Genomic DNA, 27626 nt, shown 5'->3' with positions numbered 1-27626 from the left:
GCATCAGAAACAAACCTTTTGGTTAAGGAGTTTGGTTTTGAGTTAAATTAGTTTTAATTTAAGAATTAAAATGTAATTAATTTAATTCTGGGCTTATCTGTGGCACCAAATGAAAATCTAAATAAGACTGAAATCTTTATCACCAGGTCAGATCTGTGTTAAAAAACAAGAATCTCTCACACATTTCCGATTCGTGTAACGATTCTAGCCAAAATGTCTAACTTAATGATTGAAATGGTAAACTATATACAAAAAATCTAAAATGCGCACTGCTTGTTTAAGCAATTAACTTACACATATTTAGATTTTTTTAAGATACTGTCTATACATAATTATATTACACTAAATGACAATGTTGTGATAAACTTGAATGGGAGAACTCTGTTGTAAAAATGTATTGTCATGTAGATACAAAAGCCCACAGTTTCATATTCTGAGAATGACATTTAATCAGTTAGATTTCTCCTTTTTTTTAGCATTTTATCTGTGTCTGATCTTATTTACCTGTCCTGTGGGCAGAAAATCAGCCCAGACAACCATCCTGCCCTATGGGTCTTGCAGCAGAGATGGCTCAGACTATCTGAGGTCAAACAGGAGGCAGAACCTCTCCCCTGGCAAAACTTGAATCACTGAGTCGAAGCCTCTTCGGTCCTACTATAACAACAGCTGTGGTGAGAGATGAACATGCTTGCCTGTCTGCGTAAGAGCAGCGTATACACCGCCAAAAGTCGGCCGCTCCCCCTTCAATCAGGGCAGGAATGACCCTCCTCTCCACTCATTGTCCCGTCACTGATCTTTCTTTTCACTTTGATTGTGACCTCCTGAAAGCCCCAAAACAAAAGATTAGCACCCCTGGCCGACAGCCTTGCATCTGTCACCACTGCTGTAATCAGCCTGCCTTCATTAAAATGGGCTTTGATAGGAGCCTGATGTAATGGAGCACAGCACCGGGCCCTCAGATGCCTCACATTCAGCTGCCCTTCATGCCGATGCCTCCTAAAAAACTCAACAATCTAGATGAGGCAAATGTATGAAGCTATGGCGGCATAAAAGATCACTCGTGTATTTGATCAACCGCTATAAAAAGGAAGCTGCCTTTGATTGCTGCATTAATTTGCAGAAGCTGCTTCCCCGACGACACGGCTGTACTAATAGTTCGAACCAACTAGACATTTTTGCGATGAGATAACCTGTGTTTATTCAAGGTTGATGGGGGCTTTTATGAGATTCAGAGGTTAAAAAAAGCTGAAAGACCTCAGGTCTGTTTACATTTCTTGAATGCTAATGCCAGAGAAACAAGCAAATGTGCTACATATGCATCTTTTTTGGGAAAAAAAAATGCATAATCCCGCATGTCTTAATTGAAGAAACCATTTTCTTTAGCTTCCTGGATGTTCTGTCAGTTTGTCCTCAGGCACAAAATGCTGAGCAAGGACAACAGTGCCTTATATTTAACTACCTAACTAGCTTTTAAAACAAATAACCAGAAGCCATGTCACTTATATTCTTGCGTTTATTTTCACCACTTTCACATTTCCTCTCATGACTAAATGTATTCTATGATGGACTCTTCTTAAATCAGTGAATAGTGATCCACAGTGCTGTGCAAACACATTTTGTTCTGTTTTTTTGTACATTTTTGTCATACTTAAATGTTTTGGATTATCAAAGAAAATTGCAATACGGAACAAACATAACCAAATTCAAACTTTAGTTTTCAAAGGATGATTATATTTTTAAAGAGAAATAAATATCCATACCAACCTGGCTTTATGTGAATAAGTAAAGCCCCTAAACCTAATGACTGCTGTCAAGTGTTTTTATGATTGGTCTTTCACATCACTGGGGAGGACTTTTAGCCCTCACTTCTTTGCTAGGTTGTTGTTGTTCTCAAAACCCCACAGCAGAGGGGTTTTGACAATGACTGGCCTGCTTAACGTCACGCAATACATCTCAACTGGATTTAAGCCTGGACTTTGACTAGGCCCCTCCGAAACCTTTAATTTCAGGAGTCGGGCTTCCACGTCGATTACAGCAAACTGTCCGGTTCCTAAAGCAGCATGACACAGCCATGTTGAACTCTCACTACGATGTTCTTTTACTGAAATACTGAGGTAATTTTATATCAGATGTAACAGGCTGCACACCTTGCTAAAAGCTCCACTTTTGTCTCACCGGTTCACATAATATTTTCCTCCAGCAAGTCTTCACGACCATCAGGATGCTTTATGGCAAATGTGAGACAGGCCTTTTTAGTCCGCTAGTTTTTTTGTCTTGGAACTTTCCAATGAATGCCATTTTTGCTCATGTGCTGTTTTATTGTTGAATCTTGAACACCGACCTTGAGCTAACCTCCACGATGACTAGCTGATCTACTGTGGGTATAATTTTGGTAGGCCAGGCTCTTCTGGGTCAGTTCCCCGTTCTCTCCTTTTGTGCTTAAATGGCTCTCAATGCGGTTTGGTGGAGACCAAAAGCCTTAAAAATGGCTTTTTAAACTTTTCTAGACTGATAGATCAATTACTTTGTTTCTCGTCTGTGTCTGGGACATAACATGCCTTTTTTAAGATCTTTTCACCTTCTCCATGCTGTCAGGCAGGTTCAAGTCAAGTAATCCTATGGTTCTGTATACCTGGAAGTATTAAGGCATATGAATGTCTAGTGAAATCAATCAAAGGAATTGGCCATTCACAGTAAATTGATCATTCAACAACAGAGGCATTAACAGTTTTAAATAGGTTCCCCCCTTTTTTATGTCATTAGTTTATCCAGTATTAAAATGAACAATTCTTCTGCAGCAGATACACAGCGTGACTCTATCTAAACTACAGGAAAGATGTGTGCCTAACAGACCCAGAGCACACCCACAGTCTGACAACAGGAAAAGAGGCGAGTGCACAAGGCGATGACATATCAAAGTCTGTATGGGACCCAAACAGGATGTTCCTCTGTTTCTGGCCTCCATGTGAAATTCTGTAAGCTCCTGCTCTGGCCTCCGGCTCTCAAGCCCAGCCAATGGGGAGTGTGTCCAGGCCGATAAAGCTGAGGGGATTTGTTCCACATTCCACGGGCCCTTTAAACAACATAGAGGATGCCAGAGCGCTCGGCTGTGGGTGAGGTGGCTGAAACCCAATCACATTATGGTCCAAAGGTAGTTTTCGTTTATGCACACGACCCATCTGAGGACTTTTTGAAATGGATCGGCTCCCATGTCGGCGGAGGTTTTTGCATAAAGCAACTGTTCGCGGTCACGGTCAGCACATCTTGCAAACACCGCTTTGTCTATTCAGAATGTAAAAAAAACCAAACAACAACATTTCAACACATCACTCCCACCTGCAAGGCAGCTTTTACTCACTGCTATCGTGAGAGCACTGAGATGTCGGTTATGACCGTTCTCACTCGCGAGATAACCCCTAACACCTCAGTTTTCGTCTCCCGTTTTGTCGGGCTGCAAGGGATTGGAGTCAGAGCTTTGAAAAGCACCCGTGGCGGATCATAGGGGCGCGGCCTTGTGGTTGGAGGTTGTTGGGAGCCAGAGGCGTTACGCAGCTCCTGTGGGTGACTGAGAAATGTAAACAAACCATGTTGGGGAAGGACAGCTGCACGTCAGTGTGGAAGAGCGGCGGCACGTCTAGAATTTACACGCAGTGCAGTCTGTTGGCCATTTTATCTTACACACATACTCAACACTAACCGACAGGGTCAAGTGTTTCATTTTCACTGCTCGTTGTGTACCGTTGGCTTTTTTTTTTTGTATTGGTTGGTCAAAGTTTAGCAGACAAAGCCGTTTCAACTACTTTCCTTTGAGTTTTGTTTTAACAACTGCAAGTGTTTCTTTTGTGTAAGAAGAAAAGATTTGGGACATTTATGGAGATGAAGCTCCAGATTGCGATCATTAAGTAACACTAAGCCCTTTCAACACTAATATGAAGTACTTTGGTTGTTCTCTTTGGAAACCGGCAACAAAACACAAAAAAAAGTAAGTAGATAATTTATTTCCATCCGATGGGTACGCTTGGAGATGTTTGCTGGCGAGAATTTTCCTTGGGCAACGGGCAAGAGGCAGGTACACCATGAAAAAGTTGCCAAGCCATCACAGGCCAACACTGAGAAACAAAATGAAAACAACCATGCCCGTACATATCAGGGCAATTCAAAGACCCTGGTTAACCTAACATGCATGCTTTTTAGCTGTCGGAGTACCCAGAAAAAAGCCACACCTCCACAGGGAGAACGTGTAAACTCCACACGAAAAAGCTTTGGCCAGGATTCAAAACATTCAAGAGCGCAAAGGACTGCAGCACCGTGCAGTCCAGCTATTTATCTATCTTCTTAACCTGAAAATATTAAGCAGACAAGTTGTTGTTTTTTTGTATGTGTGGTAAGTAGAAATGTAAATTTGCTTTGTTAATGCTGTTCGTGCCATACATGCATTTTTCTCAAAGCACACATCAAACAATCCTGGTTTGCTTTTCCATCTGTTCAGCTAACTAACAAACCACAGCCGTGGTTATTGTTAGGGGTTGAGAAATGGTTTGCAACTTCCAAAGTATATGAGCTTTTTGTTGCAAAAACACTCTCTGATGAGGACCGTCTAACAACTTGGTACTTCCCAGCCAAGAAAACAGCCGACATACCATTTTGTCAGATCTGACTGAAGCACTGATCTGTGGTGTGGGTTGAACATTCATGTGGTTATAAGCTTTTTTATTATTATTCATTATTTGGCCAACATGAATAACAGATTATTGTTTGGGGACTCTTTCATGTATTGGTTTGCTAAAACAGTGTCATCTGGTGTGTGTGTGAGTAAGCTTTAGTCTGCTCACTTTGCTGTAAAAATGGCTCAGACTGATTTCCTTAGGGGTGTCTTAAAGTGGAGGGGGACATGTTCAGGTTTAAAACCACAACTCTCCAGTCCACTAGTGACTGCTCCCCATCGATAGCCAACGTGCGGAAGTGCAGATGCCTATAAGTAACCACAAAAAAAGGGAGCTCGTACAGCCAAAACCATTGAGCTACCAATGTAGCATGAACTCTCTACACATTCATCTACCAGCTATGTTGGAGAAACAGAGATGAATGACTGTTATAGTGCACTATTATTGATTTGAACCCTTGAGGAGATTCAGGCCAGCAGTGCAGAAGAAGCCAAAATACACAGCAAAGTTCAGTAGGATGCAGCTTATAACGCTAGCAGAGCCTCTAATAACTCATCTGCTATAGCCTAACTATATCCAGCAACGTCTGCCAAAACCTCAAGTCCCCAGACACCGCTTGTTTGCATAAATGGTACTGTTCCTCCGTATTATGAAAAATTTGAGGCTTGTGGCCATCCTGTTCGGGGTAAAAATGTCTTGGCTTCACAGACTGTGGCATAGTATTTGACACTGAATATCTAGACTCTGGCACGAAGAAAAAAGAAAAAGCTGTCTGCCTGTTAGAAGCGTCTGCATACACCTTTAATCTCATTTCTGTCTCTGCTGTTGTGTAACTCTCCCTGACTGTCAGGTACGGCTGTCTCCTCCAGCCAACAGGCTTTGCCAGTCTCTGAGACCACAAGCATTCCTGACACTGGAAGAACGGGCTTATTTCAAAGCTGTGAAGTTCCTCACAGGCCTGGAACTGGACGGCGGGGGTCATCGCAGGGTCAACGCCGAGTGTTTTCCCGAGGATTCCTAAAAATACACCCCTGCCGTGCTCAGGAAGGAGAGGAGACGTTGAGTTTTTATTGAACTCATGTGAACGCAGTCGGGATATGTAAGACAGACAATGCTTATGGTGTTTTAGGCGCAGTCTCCCATGAAATAAGGACCCCAGTTGAAAGCTGAAGAGGAACAGATGAGTTCTGGGGTTAAATATGTGCAACTACTTGAACGCTTACAATATTCACAAAGGAAACAGGGTGTAAGGGCGTGGATGCAATGAATTATTTCTGAAATTGTAGCATGTCCTGTATTGATGTGTATCGCTACATGACTTTGTAACAAAGGTTTTCATGTAAAAATAATCTCACCGTCTGACATTAAATCAGAGTAAATGTTTCCTGCTTCATTTAGGATTACCAAAATACCTTCTATTAAGAATTAAATGCCATAATATAGAGAAAGAATATCTTACAAGGCTGATTTAACTTCTTTCAAATACAGAAGTTTACATATTTTGTTTCCTTTGCATTTGATAGAAATGCCTTTTGAACCGTGTAACTTGGATGAAATCTTTTGGCTATCCTGCTAAAAGCTTCTAAAATAGTTTACATGAACTCTGGTCTGTTCCTCCTGACAGAACCGATGAGTGAGACACTGAAGCCACTGAGGATCAAAACCTTGTCATGACCACCCCATAACATCGCCTTTGTTGTCCTTAAGTCACTTTGTAACTAATTAAGCAGTAAGAGTGGTAAAGCAACGATGTTGTCGTACAATGTTCTTCTCCCATGATGTCATCTGTTTTGTAAAGCGCACCAGTCCCTCCAGCAGCAAAACACCCCCGCCACATGATGCTGCAACCCTGCAGTTTAACATTTGGGATGCTGTTCTCAAGTTTGCAATCCTTCAGCTTCTTCCTTGAAATAAAATCCTGGTCATTTGTAGCCAGACACTTAAATTCTAGTTTCATCAGATCACATATATGTCTCCAAAAATTATGGTCTTGGTTGCTGAGTGCTTTTGCAAACTTTAGACTGGCTTTTTAATATGCTTTTGGAGTATTGGCTTCTTCCACTCCGAATGGCATTTCAGGCCATACAGGTAGAGAACCTGTTTCACTACTGAAAAAGACTCTCTTTAAGCAGCTCCAGCTTCTTCAAATGTCTTTTGCTTTTTGGTCTGAAGTTGATTTTGTACCAAAACCTGTTTATGTCTGGGACGAAGAAGCCGTCTCTTTCCTAAACAGTATGATGGGACATTCTCATGGTGTTTATACCCAAGAATGAATCAGACTTTTGAAGCTCCACAATTCTCTTTATGATATATATATTCTTTAATTTTACTGGGATTTCGTAGAGAGAAGCAGTGCTTGAGGTGTTGCCTTAAAACACATGCCTCCATGAAATCATCAACTGGGCTTTCCCAAATAACTTAAAGGCCCAGTTATCTTAGCGTATCTAAACGTCTGAATTTGAAGAAAGTAATAAAAAAAAAGATTTTGGAAAAAGAGATCTCTCTGTGTTTTTCCCCTTCTGACTGAGGCTCGAATGTGAGCACCTGAAGGAACCTGACAGACTAGCTGTGTGTCTGAAACACTGTTCCCTAGTGTGAAATTCTGAAACGTAATTCATCCATGGCGCAAGCAGAGATCAAAAGGCTACAGCGCAGAGGGCAGCTCAGCTCAGCCCCACCTCCAGCTCCAGTTCTCCTTTTTGCAGCCGAGCGAGCAGCAAAACGGACGCTTCAGCAGCCATAATTAAAAAAACCCAAGTATAAGAGCCTGGGAAAGAGTCCAGGCTTAAACATGGGGTTGCAATACATTTGCATTGGTTTCCTTCTGCACTCTATCTTATCTCTCGCACAGAGCAAAAAGCCCGACAAAGGCTACACCGAGTGTCTCGGAGCGGTCCACTCGTGGGACACTTGACGTCTGATAAAAAGTTATTGAAAGGGGATTGGGGCTTCACAAAAAAAAAAAAAAGTGCTGATGTGCAGCAAGACATTAAAAGCTATGAGATAATCAGGTGCTACCAGGCGCTCTCATAGCAAAGCATGTTACAGCGGGGCTAAAAGTTCAAATACTCTGATACACTGGCATCTTTGAAGTGATAGGATCAGCCAGGCCCCTATCAACACAAAGAAGTGGGTGCTGGTTATAAGGAAAAATCCTGCCCAGCAACAGTATATGTGTATTTGCTGTCGTTATGAGAAAGTTTCAAACTGACAGAAGATCGTTGTTTATTTATTTCTTTTAGCTTTTTTTTTTTTTTTTTTGCCATAGTAACCTTATTCTCTGTGAAGTAATAAAATAACGCCAAGCTTTAAAAGACAGCGTCCTTATTGTGATGTATCTTCTGTAACCATATGGTGTCTCTGAAAAGCTCCCAGTGAGGAGAGGAGGAGGGGGGGGGGGGGGTGGGGGGGAGGAGGCATCTCAAGGAGAGCTGCTGTTTATTTGAAATGAGCCTTTAGGTAAACACGTTATACTCGGCGCACAGGGGCCAGGTCAGCTTTTTGAAGTGGAAGGGGGCTCAGGAAAGAAATGGGAGGGTGGAAGAAAAGGGTGCTGCCTTCAGAGGAAACGAGAACAGAGGCCTCTTTCAGGAGCGTTTCATCCTCTCCCTCCCTTCCTGTCACATATAGGAAGAACACAAAAGGTGTTAGGCTATATAACCATCACAGATTATGAGAGCCTGTTTTTCCCATCTGAGCACATGTGAAGAATCATTCAAGTTTTCCCGCAGAACGCCACGCATGACAGAAAGAACCCCTACTTCTGTCGCAGAGACCCGTTTCGGGTGTTGATGGAGAGAACAGGTTTGTGCAAGAAAAGCAAGTTTTTGCAGCTATAACCCAGTTGTGTGTGTGTGTGTGTGGGGGGGGGGGGGTTGTGCGTAAAGGAAGGTCCGGTCTGGGCTGTCTGCAGAACTGGTATCCACACTTTGAAGCAGCTAGCAGTGTGTCTCAACAGCTAACCACTTTCAGATGTGACTATATCGTTTTATGAGCTGAGTAACAGCGATACCTACACATGTACGGGGCATGGGGTCCCAAAGAGGGAAAGGATTTGCTCAGAGCAGAGCAGTGAGGCGAACTCCTCTGGGGTCTGGGTTCGGTTGTGTTTGATATATCTCTCATGCAATGGCATCCAGCATATGAAAGGCTGGAAGGAGTATCTCGAGGGAAAACCTTTTCACTTTATGAACACATTCCTGTCATCATTTCCAACTCTCTTAGGCTTATTATTAATATCCGAACAAGCTTGTATGGGTGAACCTTTATGGCAAGGCTGACTATATGTTGCAAGTGTGTAAGAGTGCTTGTTCTGCATAATACGGTATATGTAAGAAGTTAAGAAAGAGACAAACACTTTGCCTAAAACAGTTCTGCAATATTTGACTAACAATACTAGGCTCTCTCCACAAGGTATCCTATGGCTGACGATTTGTTTTCTGCTTACAGGAAGCTATCATTTATGGTATGTGTCATGCTTTAAAGATAATATCCACTGGGGTATTTTTATTTTTTTACACTAGCTTCTATATACAGATGATAACAAAGCTGGGTAAGTATGGATTTTCACTGCAGGATTATAGACACTTTTTAAAGGCACGCTTGAGACAAAACCAGCAAATGCTGCTTTGTTTGTATTTCAACTGATTATATCACAAGAGGCTCCAGAATCAAGGCAGGACAAATATCAAAACATCAGATTGTTTTTCTCTATTTATTGAACATATCAAAGCTAAGAAATCCCACCGGTGTTGGTCTTTAAACACATCAAATACTATGATGCACTTTTTTAGAGTAAAACCAAAAAAATCAGCTAAAGGTGGGAGTACGCTTTGTGAAAAACAGCATCCCCCTTCAGGATTTCTTCTGTTTTCTGTCACACCTAAATATTTCAGGTCAGTTGTTAGATCATTTTTCGGAAAGCTAACTTCAATGTCAATAGCCCCACCCAGGCTTGATTAAACCCCCCACCCCATCCAAAAAAAAAGAAATCACTTCTATAGCACCTGTCTGACTACATGAAGTAGGCCAAAAGATCTAAAAAAAAAAAAAAAAGCACCACATCATGCACTAAAGTTTATCTAAGTGCCTTTCGCGGACACAATTGTCGCAAATCACTGTAGAGAATAAATAAAAATAACTATTAAGATTAGATGCCTTAATAGACAATCAAAAGAGATCAATAAACAATAAAATATGCAATGAAAATCCTGTTCAAACAGGAAAATTTTAAACTTCTTTTTGAAAGAGTCCACAGTGTTAACTAAACATAGCCGGAGAGGTTCCACAGCCTCGGTGTCACCGACTGAAAATCCTGGCCTTGCCTGGCCTTTAGTCTGGTGAGAGGAGCAATGAGCAGATTCTGAGCCTCTGAATGAAGACAGCAAGCAGCAGTATATTTTATCAGAAGATCGCATGAATAACGTGGGGCCTGGCTGTTTAGTGCTCTGCAACTTAGTGAGAAAATTTTAAATTGATCGATTCATTGGTACCCATTGCAAAGAATATAAAATATGGGTCATGTGAGCTGGCTTGGTGGTGTCAAAGGCATGCTTGTTTTCCCCCCGTCTAGCTGTAGTTTGGTGCAGTTTAGAAACATTTTTCGTGAAATGGAAGGAGAAACAAACTCGTTGACATTTATCTTTCTGGAAACAGAATGGGTTATAAGACACATTCATAAGGCTCCATTGAACCACAGAGAGATATCATCCACAAACGAGAAAAACATGTAACAACAGGGAACATTTCTCAAGGAGAAGCCCGTCAGTGAGTGCTATTACGTTCAAGCACACTTAGGTCACACAGCAGGACTGTGATCCAAAGCACACCAATAACTTCTTCACCCTTTAAAAAACTAAAAAAGAAGGTTTGGACTGGCCCAGTCAAAGTTCAGCCAGAAAACGAATGTTCATTATTTGAAAACTTTCAAATGTAGCTGTATTTAATCAATACTCCCAAGAACAGTGGGCCAAGAATCCTCCACAGCGACATCGATGCCAGTGAGGTACCAGTTATTGGGTTTACGAGGTGATAGTTGGGTTACGTGGCTTTTTCCCCCTTAATAATCATTTAAAACATCATTTCAAAGCTGCATTTTGTATTTCCTCAGGTTCTCTTTGGCTGATGTTAGAATTTGTGAAAACATTTGATAAAAGAGACAAAAAAGAAATGTTTCACAGCTGTCTAATTAGAGACGATCTTGTGAGGATTTTGTTTTCAACCACCATCTGTATTAAAGAGCCCGCAGTCATTTTTGCTCTTGTGTGTTTTTGTCTCTTAGAAAAGGAAAACTCTAATCTGTTCATCTCTGGTAAAAATGATGGCGGAGGAACAACTTTTAGGCCTCCCTGGGCCAAAGTTCGGCTCCGATGACAAACCGTGGCGGATAAATGATGCGAACCGAACAGCGACCATGGCAAATGGTCATGTTTAATTACCGGTGTGCTTCAGTTTATATCCCCTCTTTGAATTCTGTCCTGTGATTGGTTTCTGTGAATATTCGGCGCTGGTTAAAAGAAAATGTACCACACATAAATATTTATGTGATTTGCCATTGCAGTGCTCCCGCAGGCAGTCTGAACTCGTATACTACCTGAACAATTGGGATTATTTCCATACGTCTTCCATCATTTGCTGACTGCTATGGTGGCCATAGCATGGACTGTACTGCAGGTGCATGCCCGATGGGGCTAACCGATAGGACTAGACTTATTAAGAGCCCGTCTCTCCGATGAGCATTTGCAGGTGGGTGACGCAACAGTACTGCACGAGCTTGGATACAGACATCCTGTTTTCTAACAACTTGGCTCAAAATGATCACTGAAGCTCTCTGATAACGAAATCCAGCCACTTCAGTCTGCCCTGGTCTTTCCTTCATACTGGCTCCATATGTTAAATTGTTGCCAAACTTTCCCCCCCTGAAATCCACACTGTATTCTCACACACAAATAAAATATTTCACTCCAGTCACACAAATTACAAGCAGACACATTTGAAGGAGAATAGGAATAAAGAGAAAGTAACCAACAAGAAAGATACAATTGTGGACACTCACACAGGAGCGCTGATTTGATTCTCTACGCCTGTTGTATGGGTGTTAAGCAAGTTATTTTTTTTGGCAAGAGTGGATTTTATCTTTAATTAAATAAAATGTACAGCAATATGGGACAACAGAAAACCTGAGCGTGACATGTTGTTAAAATAATGGTTAAATAGATTTCTGTGGTTAAATTACATACTGCCAGTCTGGCTGGTAGCTTTAACAGCCAAGCTATTAAGGTGCCAACTGATGCAATGTTGGGATGAAAAGGGTTACATTTCTTCTGCTTGTGTTCTGTAATGTGTGCATCGGTCAACGTCTGACCCAACCTCAGGTTTCCATTTGCTGACTTCAATGGATCAGTCATGTGTAAAAGTGGAATCCCCCAGTTCTCGCCGAGCAAACACGCAGAGCCTCAGACTTTTTTCAGTCCGCAAATATGTTAGAAATCAGCGTCTTGAAAGGCGGCGTATCTACGGCGTCTCGTCTGATGGTATTCAATGGAGTTAAAAGCTTCCTCTGTCATCCGTTTGGCCCGGTTCGGGCTTTATTGCCACTGATTATGAAATTAAAAACGAACACGGGTTACAAAGACAGAATACAATCCCACAACAAACAAATGTGACTGAGAAAATATGCTATTCCCCCAGCAGATCTAAGGCTCGTGAAATTAAGTCCACTTGGAAAAGAACAGGGGTTTATATGGAAACATACCTGACACACTAAAAAGTAATAACCTTTAAGTCTCCTGGTGTTTTACTTGGCTTCGGCTGCTCAAGATCAAACACAGACTTGAATCCAGCAGCCTTTGCCAAAAAATGTCAGCGCTAAGCGTTGGGGTCCAGCTTCAGGTATTTTCTTTCTCTTGGCAGGGAGCGCGAGGCAAAGACGCAGGCCGGCGTTAACCCGTGATGGGGTTGCCTCGGACGGCCGCTGGCCCACTGAACCAGGGGTGAGAACCTTCAGAATTGGCCAGATGTGTCGCTGACAGCGTGGGATGGACTCCAGCCGGGGAGTCGAGCGATTCACACGTTAGTGCTTCAAGACTCGCTGTCATCCGCTCCTGTGAAGCTGCACAGATCTCTCTGAAGTGCACAAACAGACATCTCATAAATATCATGAAAGCAACGACAAGAAGTAAGTGACTTCAAAGCCGCGTTGATGGGGCTGAGATATCTCTAAAAGGCAACAGCTTCATTTTCTGTGTCTCAAGATAGGCTCTGAAACTGTTTTAAAATGATGTACCGGTCCTTTTTTTTTTTTTTTTTTCTCCCCCTAATTAAATTCTGTTCAGGTTTGAAGTGCAGGAGAAAGAAAAAAAAAAGAACATCTTGTTTATTTCATTAAATATAACAGCTTTGTGTGTGTACATAAAAAAAAAACTCCATGGCATGACAGCTGTTGTCACTACATCTTCAGACCAAAAGAGATAGTCAGGGAGCGATGCTGAAGCTGCCCAGGAAGACGGATGCTACACGTTTCGTGACAGCCACATCAAGGTACAAATGCATACTCTTAAAGGCAAAACAACGCACCAAGTTTAAAGCCCAATGATGCTTGTTTTCCAGACTGTCTACTCGTCTGAGCAGCAGGAATGGAAACATGAGGCCATAACTGTACGTAATGAACTAACACCGGGGTCACACATCACTGTAGTAAAGGAATATAGAGCTACCCGCAGTCAGTGCCTTCATATAATATTTTATTCCCTGGCAGCTTTAAAGCTGTTTAATTTTTTTTTTTTTTTCAAGATTTCTGTTTCTAACAGTGCCTGCAGACCCGCAATTTCTTACGGGAATGCAAGAAGACAATAAAAGGAGGAGGACCATGAAAACATGCTCATCCTGCCTAACACGCCAATTCTCATCTGTGCAGTCACATTTATTGGCAGGGAGCAGGGAAGTTCTGATACAACCCATTAAGAATTCGGTTTAGGATGCTAAAATGTGCAAAAGAGACCATTTCTACTTACAAATAATGCAACAAAGCTAAATTGAGGTTCATGTATTGGTTTCATTATTTGTAAGACATTAAGTTTCCTAAAAGCGCACCTTGTTTCAAGAACAGATGAATAAAATCAGCCACGAGCTGGAATTATATTCTCAAACTATCACAACCTTGGCAAAAAATTCCACCATTTCAGTGTATCAAAGTATTTACATAAAACATGTAAAATATATACACAATCCAACTGCTTTTTGAGTTAGAGTAACCCCAACAGCCATCCTATTGACCGACAGCATAATATAAGGATTATTAGCTATAATAGATTTGAACAAGAAATAAAGCCTAAACAGCGGGTAAATTTAGTGGTAGTTTTTAAGTAACAGGCATATGGCCACATGAATTCCAATACTTAATCTAGCATCAAATTCAATCAAATTTAAAAGCTGCATTTGTTTCTCAGAGACACTGTCCAGACCACAACTCGCTAAAAATGGCGCTCAGACAAAACTTTTGGTGGGTAATCTCAAAAGTAATAATCTGTGCACTCCGCAGGATAAACTTCAGCTCTTCAAACAGAATATGAATGCTTTAGATCTTAATAATGTTGCAAACATATAACCACTTCGGGTGTTGCAAGGTAAGGCAGTAGAGCGGGCGCCCGATACCCAGAAGCTTTGATTTCGAGACGCAATCGTCCATGGTTCGATTCCCAGCCATTGGACTTTCTCTCTGCCCCATTTTCTTTCTGAATACTGTGAATAAATATCATATGTGCCACAAAATCTTGACTAGGAAACCAAAAAGATGCAGCAACATTTTCAGCATGTGAATCATTGCTTGAGGAACTTCTGTTAACACTGATTTAAAAAAAAGTATAAACTTCAATTAAAAATCTGACTACCTTGTGTCCTGAGGCAAAATTTTTAAATATAAGTAAAATATTATAAGCAAACCAATGGCTTTTGAAAGAGCGGGTGCTCAGAATTAAGCTACTTTTCTAACTTCCTGTAGCAACTAGCTGTGCTGTGTTGACGATCACCTGTAAATAACCAGGAAGAACAAGCAAATATTCAATTTCTGGTGTGTTATATTTATATCCGTCCCCCTCTACAGCAGTGCTAAAGCTAAGAATATCTTTTTTTAGCAACTTTATTGGGCAAAAAGTTTGATGCTGCTTGTGTAAAGTCCCTCGTTAGTTCGAGTGAGGTCGCTTTATCCTTTGACCACCACAAGGAGAGTCGATGGAGCACACCACCCTCCGTGCCACTGCTCAAGTATTCATTCATATTTACATTCTTACTGCCTTTTACAGCTTCCTCCACACAACACTGAACAGTTTGCTAGCCTATAAAAAAACACTCATGCATACTCAATTACACTCAATCCTCCAATCAATTTGGGATTAATCAGAAATGATGACATAATGTAAAACTCTTTGAATGAAGCTAGAGCAGTGATGCACCTGTGCAGATAACATGCAGAGTCCACACAGAAAGGTCTGCACAGCCAAGATAGAAAATAAAAATAATGAAGATCTCCTTGGTGTGACTTACCATTAATAACCATGACACCACCATGCCAAAATGGCCAAAATACTGGCCAAATAACATGCCTCGCATTGAAATTAAACCTATTAAAATATAATTTTTTTTAAGCCTTACAAGAGGTAACTTAGATATATGCAATAACACAGGTACGTTCAATGTTCAGCGTGAAAAGCAATGTCCAGTGGCATTTCTTAGACTTGAGAAACGGCACGTTACAATACATCAAGTGATTCTGCCATCCAAAGATAAAAATCCAAGATTTTTCATAACACAGCTTGCTTGGAGTGCTTTTTTTTTTCATCTTCTGGGTTGGAAACACTCTGCCATCATTGCATCACTGTTATTTCTGAATTATTTTTGCTCATTTCAGTCTGACCTAATTTTGTTTTCTTCAGCCAGCGCAAAGCTATGCAGCGTTTGTTCTGCCTGTCTTGTGCAGAGGCCAAGGCCCAGGGCAGACATCAAGAGAAGTAGACGACAGCGGCGGTGCTGCTTTTTGTTGCCTCCAGGGAATATTACTGTTATTAGATTTCATTAAATACATTTAGGACATTAAGAGGCCTGGGTGAGAGGATACGAGTGTCTCTGGGCTAGCTTTTGCTTTTTCTGGACAGGGTTAGGTTAATCAAGTTAACACTTGCCGTAAACGCACATTAGTAAGACTGATCATTATGGTTAAGTAAAAAAAAAAAAAAAAAACTCACTTTAAGCTTTTCCGAGCAGGAAAGCCCAGTCTAGTCTGAATCAGGTCAGTGTTCATACCTCCTGAACTTATTCACATTTTGCTTCACTACAGTCAGAAGGCTGGATATATTTATTAGCTTTATATGCCATCACAAAGTTGCACAAACATGTGAAGTGGAATGAAAATGAGGCAGCTTTCAAAGTTGTTTTGTTTTTTGTTTTTATATATATATATATATAAATAAAGTATGAAATGTGTGGCACGCAAGAAAGGCATCCCTACAGCATAATGCTGACACCACCAGGTTCCAGCATGTGGATAGTATGTTTAGAGAGATGTGCAATGGTAGTCTCCTGCCACACAAAATGTTGGTATATATTCAAAAGGTTTAATTCGGTCTTATTTAACTTAAGCACCTTCTTCCACAAGTTTGCTGTCCCTCCCCTTCTGATGGTTTGTGGCAAACTGAATACGGACATGTTGTGACTTTCTTTTAACGACTACTTATTCTGACAATTGCTCTTTATAGTCCAGATGTCAACGAATATCCTATCTGCAGAGTTTCCCACCTGAGCTGTGCATCTCTGCAGCTTCTCCAGAGATACAGTTAGGGACGGGCAATTAAAACTTAGAAGTTCATCACAACGTTTTTATTTATTCATTGCAACGTGATAAAAAGTATTCAGGAATCCATTGCAGCCTTTTTGACAATAGATTATATGGCTGTCACTACAGTCAAAGCCCAACAAACACAAATACTGCTCACATGATTGTTTTATGAAGCTCTGATGATGGAAAAGAAATAGCAAAAGTAACAATCCCAACATTCATTTTAGGCTTTAGAGTTCCTAAACAACATCATGTATAGTTTATCATTTTCACAATAAATAAAGAAATTCCTGGAATGCTAAAAAAATGTAGGATGAAGGATGTGACAATTGCCCATCCATGATTAGCAGGCACGTCAATCGCTGCTTCTTTGATTCATGCTCTCCTTGCCTGAAGTCCTAAGATTGGGATATTGTTCTCCACAGCTTTATCTGTGATCTGACTTATCTGATTAAAGGCTGCATGTGACACTTTTTGTGGTTTTATTTGCAAATAAATCTCAAAACTATGTCCCAGTTTTCTTTCATTTCACAATAATGTAAAATTATGCAAAATCGCAACAAGATGCATTGAAGTCAGTGGTTAACAGAAATGAAAAAAGGTTTGAATGTATGAATACTTGTGCTTTTCTTTCATAGCTCCTCTCACAGGGGTCACAACACAGAACAGAGGAGCTCTGTACAACACAGGCAATCTCTACATAGCCAGTAGCCGTTGGTCACCATGATCAGCTAAATTAAATCACATTTTCAACTTTTAGGATTATTTTTATTCCTGAATAGTAGAATGGTCAATTCTACAAAATGGTCAGGCTTAAAGGGACGGTAAAGCCACACGGTGTATCCATATTTAAGCGGCCCCTGATAGGTTTGGATTTGTGACTGCATTTAATGGACTTCCTGCAGCAACATAAGAAGTAAGAAGTACATAAGAACATAAGAAGTCATCTTCTACACATTATTCTGTTTAGTGCATATCCTTCACTGTGGGGATTGGCTCATTCACAAAACTGGACAGGTCCAAACTACAACAAACAATTAGGTCTGCAGAGAGGATCACCAGTGCTGTCCTTCCCTCCATCCAGGACTCGTGCAGGTTTAGAGTCAGGAAAAGGGAAGCTAACGTCTCAGCTGACATCCTGCACACAAACTGTATAGATGTTTACCTTCAAGTGAGTGTGACTGTGTGCTATTCAGTAAAACCAGCCGCTACACAGACAGTTTCTTGTCTTTCTGATGACCAATTAACAGTTAAGCAGATCGATACCATGCATATTTGCACTAATTCAACCAATTTTTGGGTTCATTTCCCTGTTTCATCCCTGATTATCGGTACCCACCTATGGGTGCTGGTGCCTATCTCCAGAGGTCTTTGGGCAAGAGGCAGGGCACACCCTGGACAGGTTGCCAGTCCATCACAAAGCAATAGACACACAAGATAAACAATCATGCACAAACATACTCACACCTAAGGACAATTTAAAGAGACCGATGCATCCAAGCATTCATGTTTATGGACTATATAGGGGGAAACAAAAGTACCCCAAGAGCACCAACACATGTACGGGAGATGATGCCAACTCATTGCAGAAAGACCCCAGGCTGGGATTTGAACCCAGGACCTTCTGGCTGAAAAGGAAACAATTCTATACTGGTATTATGTGAATGCTATTTTATATTAGGCAACACTACTGCCAACTGTTGCTCCACTCTGCATTATACTGCCCTATATATATATATATATATATATATATATATATATATATTTAAAGTGTCTTCATTGAGAGCAAAGTGAAACCAAAGTCAAATTCCTTGTTTTTTCTCCACAAACTTGTGATTAAATCTGATTCTGATTGGATGGTAAGCAATTTTTATGAGCACCGGTCAATCAGGGTGGATGAGACCAAACTGCTATGAAGCCCCTTTGAAGACATATCCTCTGACAAAATAAACATTTCATCTTCTTGGAGTGTTCCCCTGTCTCTCCCCATTACGGACGGGCCCCCTGAACTTCTTCATCACTCAGACCTTTTAGACCGAGGAACCCGACCCCTGACTTCTGGAGGCGGAAACGCGCCTGAGACGATTAAACACAAGGAACAAAAAGAGCCAAGACTAACCACCTCACGCCTTGTGACAGGTGTCACACACAACCAGGAGGTGCTGTTCACACCGACAGTGTAAGGCAGTCAATAGAGGGGGAAAAGCTCCTCGGAGCGCTTCATTTGCAGCCGCTCCAGCTGCAGACAACATGAGACGACATCCGCGGTCAGCGGATAACTTTGATGAGGCCCTTGTTCCCCCTACCTTTAAAACTCTTAAATAAGAACATTAAAAAAAAAAGAAAAACACCCTAACCCCAGTTCCTCCCCCTCCTTTCCTTCCCTCACCCCCCCCCCTCCTCCCCCCGCCGCCCCATTCCCACCACAGCCCCTCTTCCCTGCTCCAGGATTTTGCTGTACAAACCAGAAACAGATGTCTGCTGGGGCCGTGCTGAAAGACCCCGCTGTTCTGGATGCCAGCCACATGCTTTTCATTCAGAGATGAAGGCTCACAGCTCGCCTTCTTGTGAAGCCAAATTCAAAAAAAAAAAAAAAAAAAAAAAAAAAAAAGGTGGAAAAAAAACAAACTCTCCAAAATGCCTTCAAGTCTCTTCAAAAGAAGCACATACATGAGCACACCTTTTTGAGTCCTCTCTACCATGTATTGTTCCCTGCCTCAAATACCCCCCCCCCAACACTCCATTTGAGGCATTTGATGAAGCAAAGCAAAAAAGTTATATGTAGCAGACAAAAATATTTGATGAAAGAAACCTTGAAGTACCATGCACAAGTGAAAACTGAGACCGATGATCCCAGTTAAATACGTACAGCAAGCAGTGGGCTGAAGTACAGAAAGATAGCCGGGCTGAAGGTTTTCAGAATGCGGAAATATTCCGGCTTCGGACTCAAATCAAACGCCGCTAACTCAAAATTAGCGCAGTGACTAGAAGATGGACCCAAAAAGCCCAGTGGGTGAACCGTCCAAGCAAAACAGCTATTTGAACGGGATCGCTGAAAGGGGATTTTATACGCGGGGAAAGTTTTATTCACAGGTTCCAAATGAATGCTTAAAATAACATTAGAGTACAATTAGTTTAGTGAGCTGCATGGGAACTAGGCTCCAAAACGTAATTAAATATTAAAGGTTGAGTACCATGTAACTCTCTGCGAGTCAAAATAAATTAGCGTCTTTGAACTTTTGGCACATTATGAAATCCCTTCCTGGGCATTTTTCTTTTTTACCTTGAAGTAAGATATCATTAACCTTTCAAAGAGGTATAATGCAGCTCTTTGTTGTGGAGCTTAAAATGTTGACACACTCCCACTTCACCAGCCAACTCTTTGGGAAGTTTGGGAACAAAAGGTGGTGCAGAAAGGATGAATCGACCTGTCAATATTTGGGATCTTGAAGTTAGCTTTGGATTGCCGTATTTTTATGTGTGTGTGTGTGTGTGGGGGGGGGGGGCATCTTAAAGGAATGGTATCCAATTGTTCCGTGAAGATCTGTTAACTTCCTTGTCGTCTTTGTTGAGCGTGAATCCAGATTAGGAGATTGAAGGGTCTTTTCTCAGCCACTCCGAGAAAAAGCCATAGTGGACCCCTAAGACCCGGCCAGGAAAACACCATGGAGGATTATGCAAACGCTACTTTTTGTACCCTTAAACTTTGAGGCCCAACGTGGTCCCTTCAAAAGATGTGGGATAAAAATGTTACTCTCAATGCACCAAATATCGTCAGATATCATAGATTTAAAATTTTTCCTTTTGTTTTTACTTTTTAAATGTTTTTTTTTTTGTCCTTTTTGTCACAAGAGCCCTTCATTTCTGTTCAATGAGGAAGAACACAACATTTTTCACCCTTTTCTAAAAGAAATATTGCAAAGTGCAACATTTGGGATGATGTTCTCACAGGCCTGACTAGAGCAATAATCGATACCAACAGTGATGCAATAATATTTTTGGAGCAATTCACCCCTAGGCCTCAAAATGCTTCCTCTCATATATATAAAAAAAATAATAATTTAAACAAATAAATCTAAACACATTTTTATACTTTTAATGAATCAAATCCTTTCAGCTACTTTACTTTTAAATATAGACACATAGATATAAAAGCTCTTGATCATCTTGATAGAGCTGGAACCAAGAGTGTGGCTACATGTTAGCCTTGACTTTGAGGATTTCCTCTCTCTTCTAGTCACTCCGATATGACATTATGTCCACAAAAGGAAAAGGAAACATAATTCAGAACATCTTCACAGGGCCTAAACTCAGAAATCATGAACTCCCCCGTTAAACCCTAACACAGCTTTTTTCCTTCACAAGTGAGAATTTTGCATATCCATCGACCGTTCCCGGCGTCTTTATGCTGGCCTGGCGACTTTGATCTCACCTGTAGTGCTTTGACACGACACCAGGTGTGCGATGGGGTTAAGGTCGCCTGCACCCCCAAAGTGTCAAAAACCCGAACGAGTCAAGCCACAGTTCCAGTCTTCCTGCTAAATCCCACCGACTTTGTCTCCTTAAACCAAACTTTAAGGAGACGGCGGGATCACACGGAGAGAGGGCAGCCTTCCAGCTGCAGTCTTGAATCATGGTTTGCAGTAATATGAATGTTTAAACAGCTCTTTCAGCCCTTTGATCTTTTGTTATTTCTTCTTACTGCACGGTGGAGCAGTCAAAATCTCCTAGATGAAAAATGATTGCTGTATTCGGGAAGATTCAGAGAGATTTTGGTCACGTGCCTTCTTCTTTTTTTTTTATCCGCCTCCTCTGATGGCATTCTATCCTCCAGCCCATCCCCCCCAAATAAGGGGGTGGGGTGGGGTGGGAAGTTAGCAGTAAGGGTACGGAGCCTCCACTGTTATCAGAGCCCTTTTATAACTCCCAGATCTCTCTTTGAAGTCAGAGCCAGACAACTCAGGAATCCTGCCCCCCCCCCCCCCCCCCCCCCGACCCCCATTTGACGATGAGCACTAGGGGGATGGTCAGAGCTAAACCATGTGTTTGGCCAGTCTTCCCCCATATTTATAATCATAAGTGATTTTAACTCAACGTTCTTATGAGAGCCATGTGCTGCGACACACACAAGAAAACATGCCTGAAGTTAGCCGAGAAAGACGGAAAACTTGAAATCGCCCGAAGCATTCCCGCTTATTAACGGTTTGACTTGAGGATGTTTAATCACGGTTTGATCTCTAGACATCCGAGATCCTTTAATCCAATAATTGTATCCTGAAAATTCAACAAAGTAATTTGATCGGAGTAAAAAATTAATTAGCAGAGTTTTCGGGATTAGTTGAAGGAGAGCTACAACAACGTTGAAATCCTTGCTGTGCCAAGGTAGACGAAAGAGGGGGGGAACAAAACAATGGAAGTGAACATTTTACGCATTACTTGGATGCAGCTGTAGTAAGCAGAGCTGTCACAGCATGTTGTGTGTTGAAATTTCATTCCTTAATCTTGTTTTTTTGTTTTTTTCAGCTACAGTGAAGCAAAGTGTTTAGCACAGATGAGGTTTTGCGCAAAGTAGTATTTTCATTTGTGTAGTCTAAGAATCAAGTGTCTAAAAACACTGAAGAGTAACAATTTAGGTCCTTTTCTTCATCTAACCAATAAAACCCTAAGCTATTGACAACAATAGCAAGGCTGTCCAAAATGATTCCTACTTGATGATTCCTTAATCATTTTCACATTTGTCAAACTTCAGTGCACCTTCCTGGGCTCTTCAGTGATAGACCAACATACAGAGATGCATAACTGGGAAGTGAAAGGTAGATGACGCATGGTTTAAAAATGAAAATGGGAAAAATTTAGTTCAGAATTCATCTAAATATTAAATAAAGTCCAGCTGCGTACATTGCAATCTCAGGAATACAGCTGTTCTAAGAATGCCTCAATGGTCTTCAGGCAAAACCAGCATAATGGAAACCCAGGGAACATGGCAGACAGGACAGGGATAAAAGTTGGGGACAGCTTTAAATCATCCCTATAGCTGTAGACATCTTACTGAGTTCAATAATTTATCTGAAAATGTACGTATGCATGGCACAGCTGCACACCTCCCACCTAAACTGGCAGGCTGGGCAAGGAGCGCATTGATTAGGGTCAGCAGCCTATGGTAGCTCTGGAGGAACTGCAGAGATCCACAGCTCAGGTGGAAGAATCTGTTGACATGGCCAAATAGTCACGCAGTCCGTTAACACGGCATTTGTGGAAGAGTGGAAACCAGAAAGCCCGAACAAATCGCATTTGCAGTTTGCCGCAAATCTGTGAGAGCTCTTTCTCTGGTGATTTTTATTTATTTATTTTTTATTATTTTGTGGCCTTCGTGTAAAGAAGTAGAACACTTTTGCAAGGCACTGCAGGTAAACAGACTTCAGACTCATACAAAGAATACATGAAATTCTACTGTAAACACAGCACATATGGTCAAAAGCAGATTCTCGCCACAATCACAGAATATACATGAAAAGAGCTGATAGAGATCCACTGTTTGCAGCGTGAAAGGGCTCTTAATTATAGGAAATAATGACGGAAAATGAATCAGTCGGATGACTTTGATTGATGGGTGGGTGGGATCTGCAGACAAATGAGCGCCAAGCTTATGGCTTTGGTGGTTTTCCTCCAGGGGAGTGTGAAGTCAGACTCCTCTGAAGCAGAGCAAAGTAGTCTTATAATTTGCACAGAGTGGGCGGTTTACAGGCCTGATATAATCCATAACTTATCTACTATGTGAACTACCCACCTCACGGTCTGCCGGCCCCTCTCTGTGGATTTCTGTCTTTTTGAGCGGCTCGAGCCGTGGTACTTTAAGGCATGTAATGTTATGCCCCTGAGGTCTGCCCACTGGGGAAGCCACTAGAATGGGAGGCATTGAGGAGAAAGACACAACCCCCGGGGCCGTGAGGCCAGCAGCCACGAGCGCAAACTTATATCTGTCACTCTCTGAAATTACTAGATTTCCTTCCAACGCGAGCTTCTGGCACATCCGTGTGCATACCAGCGGGGTTGTGCGTACGATGGTCTCAAAAGAGTCAGAAACCATCCAAAGATTCTAGCAAAGAGATGGAATAACCACAGCGTGCTCGTGCCAGACATGACAGAGAGAACAAGCTGCAATTTCTGCAAACACACGAGAGAGGACAGTTCCCATCCACCGGAGTCAAGGGGTTCTGGGACAGGGATACAGGAATATGGGAATGCCTAAGCTTCTTCTGGACAACTAGAAGAGGTTCGGGCATTCATCACCTCTGCAAAACACACAGATTCTCCAAACGCATTTTGTTCTTGCAAAAGTCAAAAACAGTCTGCAAGCTTGACACACAAACAAAACCAAACAAAACCAAACAAGACCGAAGCCATTATATGAGAGATGTGGTCATGAAAATGAAAGAAGGAAATAAAAAAAAAGAGAAGTGTGTACCTGCATGTTTTTCAGTTTGTGGTCTGTTGCGCTGTACCTCTCACATTCCTCCATCCCTCTCCGGAGGAAGGCGTTCACGACGAAACTGTCTCCTGGAACGAGGAGGAACAGAAAGGTCACGATCAACCTGCGATTTATAAACTGGATCAGCCTCTGTCCTGCGGAAGGATCCAAGTTTTTGTTCTCACCTTCGGGGTTCTCTCTGCGCCTAGACGCTTTGGATACAGAGACGAGGGTGTGAGACAAAACAAATCATTAGTTTTACCCAGAAGAAAATGAATACATTTAAATAAAAATCACAAAATGCCTGGTTTTTCTGCTTTGAAAAAATAAATACATTCTTACCATGTTTTGACCAAAGTTTGCCCATCCTTAAAAATCCGTCTTTTCCAGGATGAATAAAGGTACTCCGAAATGCGTCCGAGGATAAAACAGCCTCTCACATGGTCACATTGTGTCTGTGCAGCGAGAAGAAAACTTCATCCACAGGCGAAATGACGCTCATTAAAGCGTCGACAGCAGACGGTAGGAGAAGCAAAAGACAAATCAATAAACTGATCGATAAGTAAAGACGGGACGTCCTCAGTGGCCGCCTTCACACTTTCCTTCAGTCCGACTGATGCGAGACCTCCCCAACTCGCCAGATACGCACACGCGTCAAGTTAAGAAGGCAGGACACGCTTCCTGTTCAGCGTTTAAGAAGATAAAACACATTATTAGACCGTGATTTTTTGTTTTTGTTTTGCCTTGTTTGATTCTTTTTTCTTTTTTTGGGGGGGGGGGGGGGGGTTGCACCTGTCAATTAGCCACTTTCCCTTGTTCGGTCCATTTACAGCTTGTAATTACCCCCATTTCCAGTCTACAAACGCCTCCAACGACAGGCAGGTTTATGCACTTTTTCGAATTTAATGAAAATCAAACACAGAGTTGTGCATTTCTTCATTTTCTGTAGGATTCAAAAATCTCCGGCTCCGTCAGAAGACCTGCAGCACATTTCCCTTGTATGGCACACAGCGCTTAGGAAAAGCAGATCAGACCTCCATGTCTTTAAATTGTATTTTATTTGTATCTGCACCCACAGATACACACACACTTTGACCACAGACATAAGGGATATTCTTGGTGATGATATTAACCGTAATGTGATTATCATAAATATAAAAAGGTAGTGTTAACAACATTTTATATAATCGTGAGCAATCAATCAAATCAACTCTAGAAGGTTGTTTTTTTCTTATTAAATCTGTACCTTTTAAAGAACAATCATTATACTGGATAAGTGGAAGACAATGAATGGGTGGCTATTAACTTTTACTTTATGATTTTGTGACTTGACCTTTAAATAGTCTCCACAAACTACATAACGAGTAGATTTAGGCCTAAATTAAGTTCAATTAAATTTTATTTATATAGCGCCAATTCATGAAGCATGTCATCTCAAGGGACTTTACAAAGTCAAATTCAATCAGATTATACAGATTGGTCAAAAATGGCCTATATAAAGGAACCAGTTGATTGCATCAAAGTCCCGACAAGCAGCATTCACTCCTGGGGAACCGTAGAGCCTCAGGGAGAGTCGTCTGCATTGTACATGGCTTTGCAGCAATCCCTCATACTGAGCAAGCATGAAGCGACAGTGGGAAGAAAAACTCCCCATTAACGGGAAGGAAAACCTCCAGCAGAACCGGGCTCAGTATGAACGGTCATCTGCCTCGACCGACTGGGGGTTACAGAAGACAGAGCAGAGACACAACAAGAAAGACAAAAAAGCACAGAAGCACACATTGATCTAGTAATCTGTTCTACATTAGATGGTAGTAGCGGGTGATCTGTCTTCCCTGGATGATGTCACAATTAACAGAACGCCAGACCAGGTGTACCTACCATGAAGAAAAAAAGAGAGAGAGCAAAAAGTTAAAAGCTGATACCATGAGTATAACAGAATTTAAACAACTTCTCTTGCATACCTGTTTTTCTGGGAGATTTGCTTAACGTGCTTAACATTTTCTATGGACATTTTAAAAAAAAATGTATCAGAGAAGGACCTACACAAATGAACACAATCTTTGTATGATACATAGAATGCAAATAAGCTGTTTTAAAAGAACAATTCGCCAAGGTTATTATTGGTCTCCAAGCTCAAGCTTTGATACTTGGCTTTTATTTTGAAAGGAAACAATGTTCTTTTTCCTGTCCTTTTTATTAACCTGACTTTGTTAACTAGTTTGGCAGCTCTTGTGAAATTGATAGCCAAACTGGGTCCTCTGTTGGTACACCTTTCTATGCGGGCCCATTCATAACTAATCCATCAAAACAAATCATTTTTATCTTCATCCAGATCGTTTTGTTTGTCAACTCTGTAGCATTGTTTTATGCATGTCCATTAATTTGTGCTTTAGGTGTATTTTTTTAATGATCTACGCACACTGAAAGAAACTACGGTACAAAGTCAATGTTTCTGCACCTGACTTTATAAGCCCAAATCTAAGTTATATTTTAACTTTATTCAGTTCACATGCACTGCAGAAGATGTGATATTGTTTAGTTAATGATTGCAAAACATATTTATGAGTAATGATTAATAAAGAAAAAGGATGACACTATGGCCGTGCATGCTGTGTGTGTTCACTCTGATAAGCCGCTTGTGAAAAATTCCACGACTCGTCTTTAATAAACGCACTGAAGATGCAGCCGATAACCGGTGCATTAAAAGGAAAGCAGGAAGAACAAGTTGTACTTCAACCCGCCGAACATCAAAAGGCTGTCTGCAGTTTTATTGTTTGTTTTCTTTGGCACTGCGTTAAGACAGGGTCTCTGCTCACAATGCATGCCAAGAGGTGTCAATTTGAATTTGTGCAAAGCTTTATCTCTGTGAAGTGTTTTTTTTTTTTGTTTTTTTTTAAATGCCTCTCTCTTCAAGTCGAATCAAGCTTTTATTTAAATGTATTTAATGTATTCTGTTGTTTTTTTTTTTTTTACAGCATCTTACAAAAATATGCCAACATGTAGAAGAAGACGGTTTGGTCAGATGAGGCCAAAGTTAAAGCTTGACTTAAGATTTATGGCTGCATGCAAAATCCTTTGTTTCGAGGCAAACCAACACTGTGCATCGCCCTATCATTTCTATGGTGAAAGAGGGTGGTGGGATCATGGTGTGGGCTTGTTGCTTTTCTTCAGTGGGGACAGCTTGAGCATGTGGGACCCAGGATTCTGTATCTGACTCATGCTCGTGTGAACGGGCCCTGCTGGGGTTGGTAGGTCGTCACCCCTGGTTTCTGGGTGGACTTCTGCTCCATGACTGTAAGGGCTCTATCCCAGGCTTACCTCCTGGTGGATTTGGGGTTTCCCCGTGGTGGACTACCTGGCCTCTTTGCTAAATGGAGCCGCTAGATTCCCGGGTCTTAAGGCCGAAACCCATTGCTTTGCATCTGTACCTCCACGTGTCCGTACAGATATTTTTCCTGATTTACTGGCCGTGTAGAGGGTCACTGTGTGGACCTATGTGCCACAAAAAACCAGCAGCAACAACCCGGGCAGTAAATGTAAAGCTCAAAGAAGATTGCTGTTTCCCTTTCCTAGCTGTTTTCAGTACTTTCATGCTCCTACCACGGTTAAGTACACAGTTTATTAAAATGTTTCATTGATTATTTTCTGAGCTGTGCATTTCCGG

The 27626-nt window shown here is 41.4% G+C and overlaps 1 protein-coding gene across 1 annotated transcript in view; it reads right to left on the bottom strand.

Annotated features, from left to right (window-relative positions):
- Positions 1 to 24593, bottom strand: part of nkd2b (NKD inhibitor of WNT signaling pathway 2b) — a 35958-nt gene extending 11365 nt beyond the window's left edge. The window contains 3 exon segments of the mRNA XM_036129110.1: positions 23957 to 24048; positions 24145 to 24171; positions 24302 to 24593. Of these exon segments, the coding sequence (XP_035985003.1) occupies positions 23957 to 24048; positions 24145 to 24171; positions 24302 to 24326 (144 nt within the window). The 5' untranslated portion in view covers positions 24327 to 24593.
- Between the last annotated feature and the right edge of the window lie 3033 nt (positions 24594 to 27626).

The sequence above is a fragment of the Fundulus heteroclitus genome, unplaced genomic scaffold, assembly GCF_011125445.2.
Source record: "Fundulus heteroclitus isolate FHET01 unplaced genomic scaffold, MU-UCD_Fhet_4.1 scaffold_140, whole genome shotgun sequence".
Taxonomy (NCBI): Eukaryota; Metazoa; Chordata; class Actinopteri; order Cyprinodontiformes; family Fundulidae; genus Fundulus; species Fundulus heteroclitus.
Note: the sequence above shows the minus strand (reverse complement) of the source record. Positions and strands in the feature narration are given on the sequence as shown.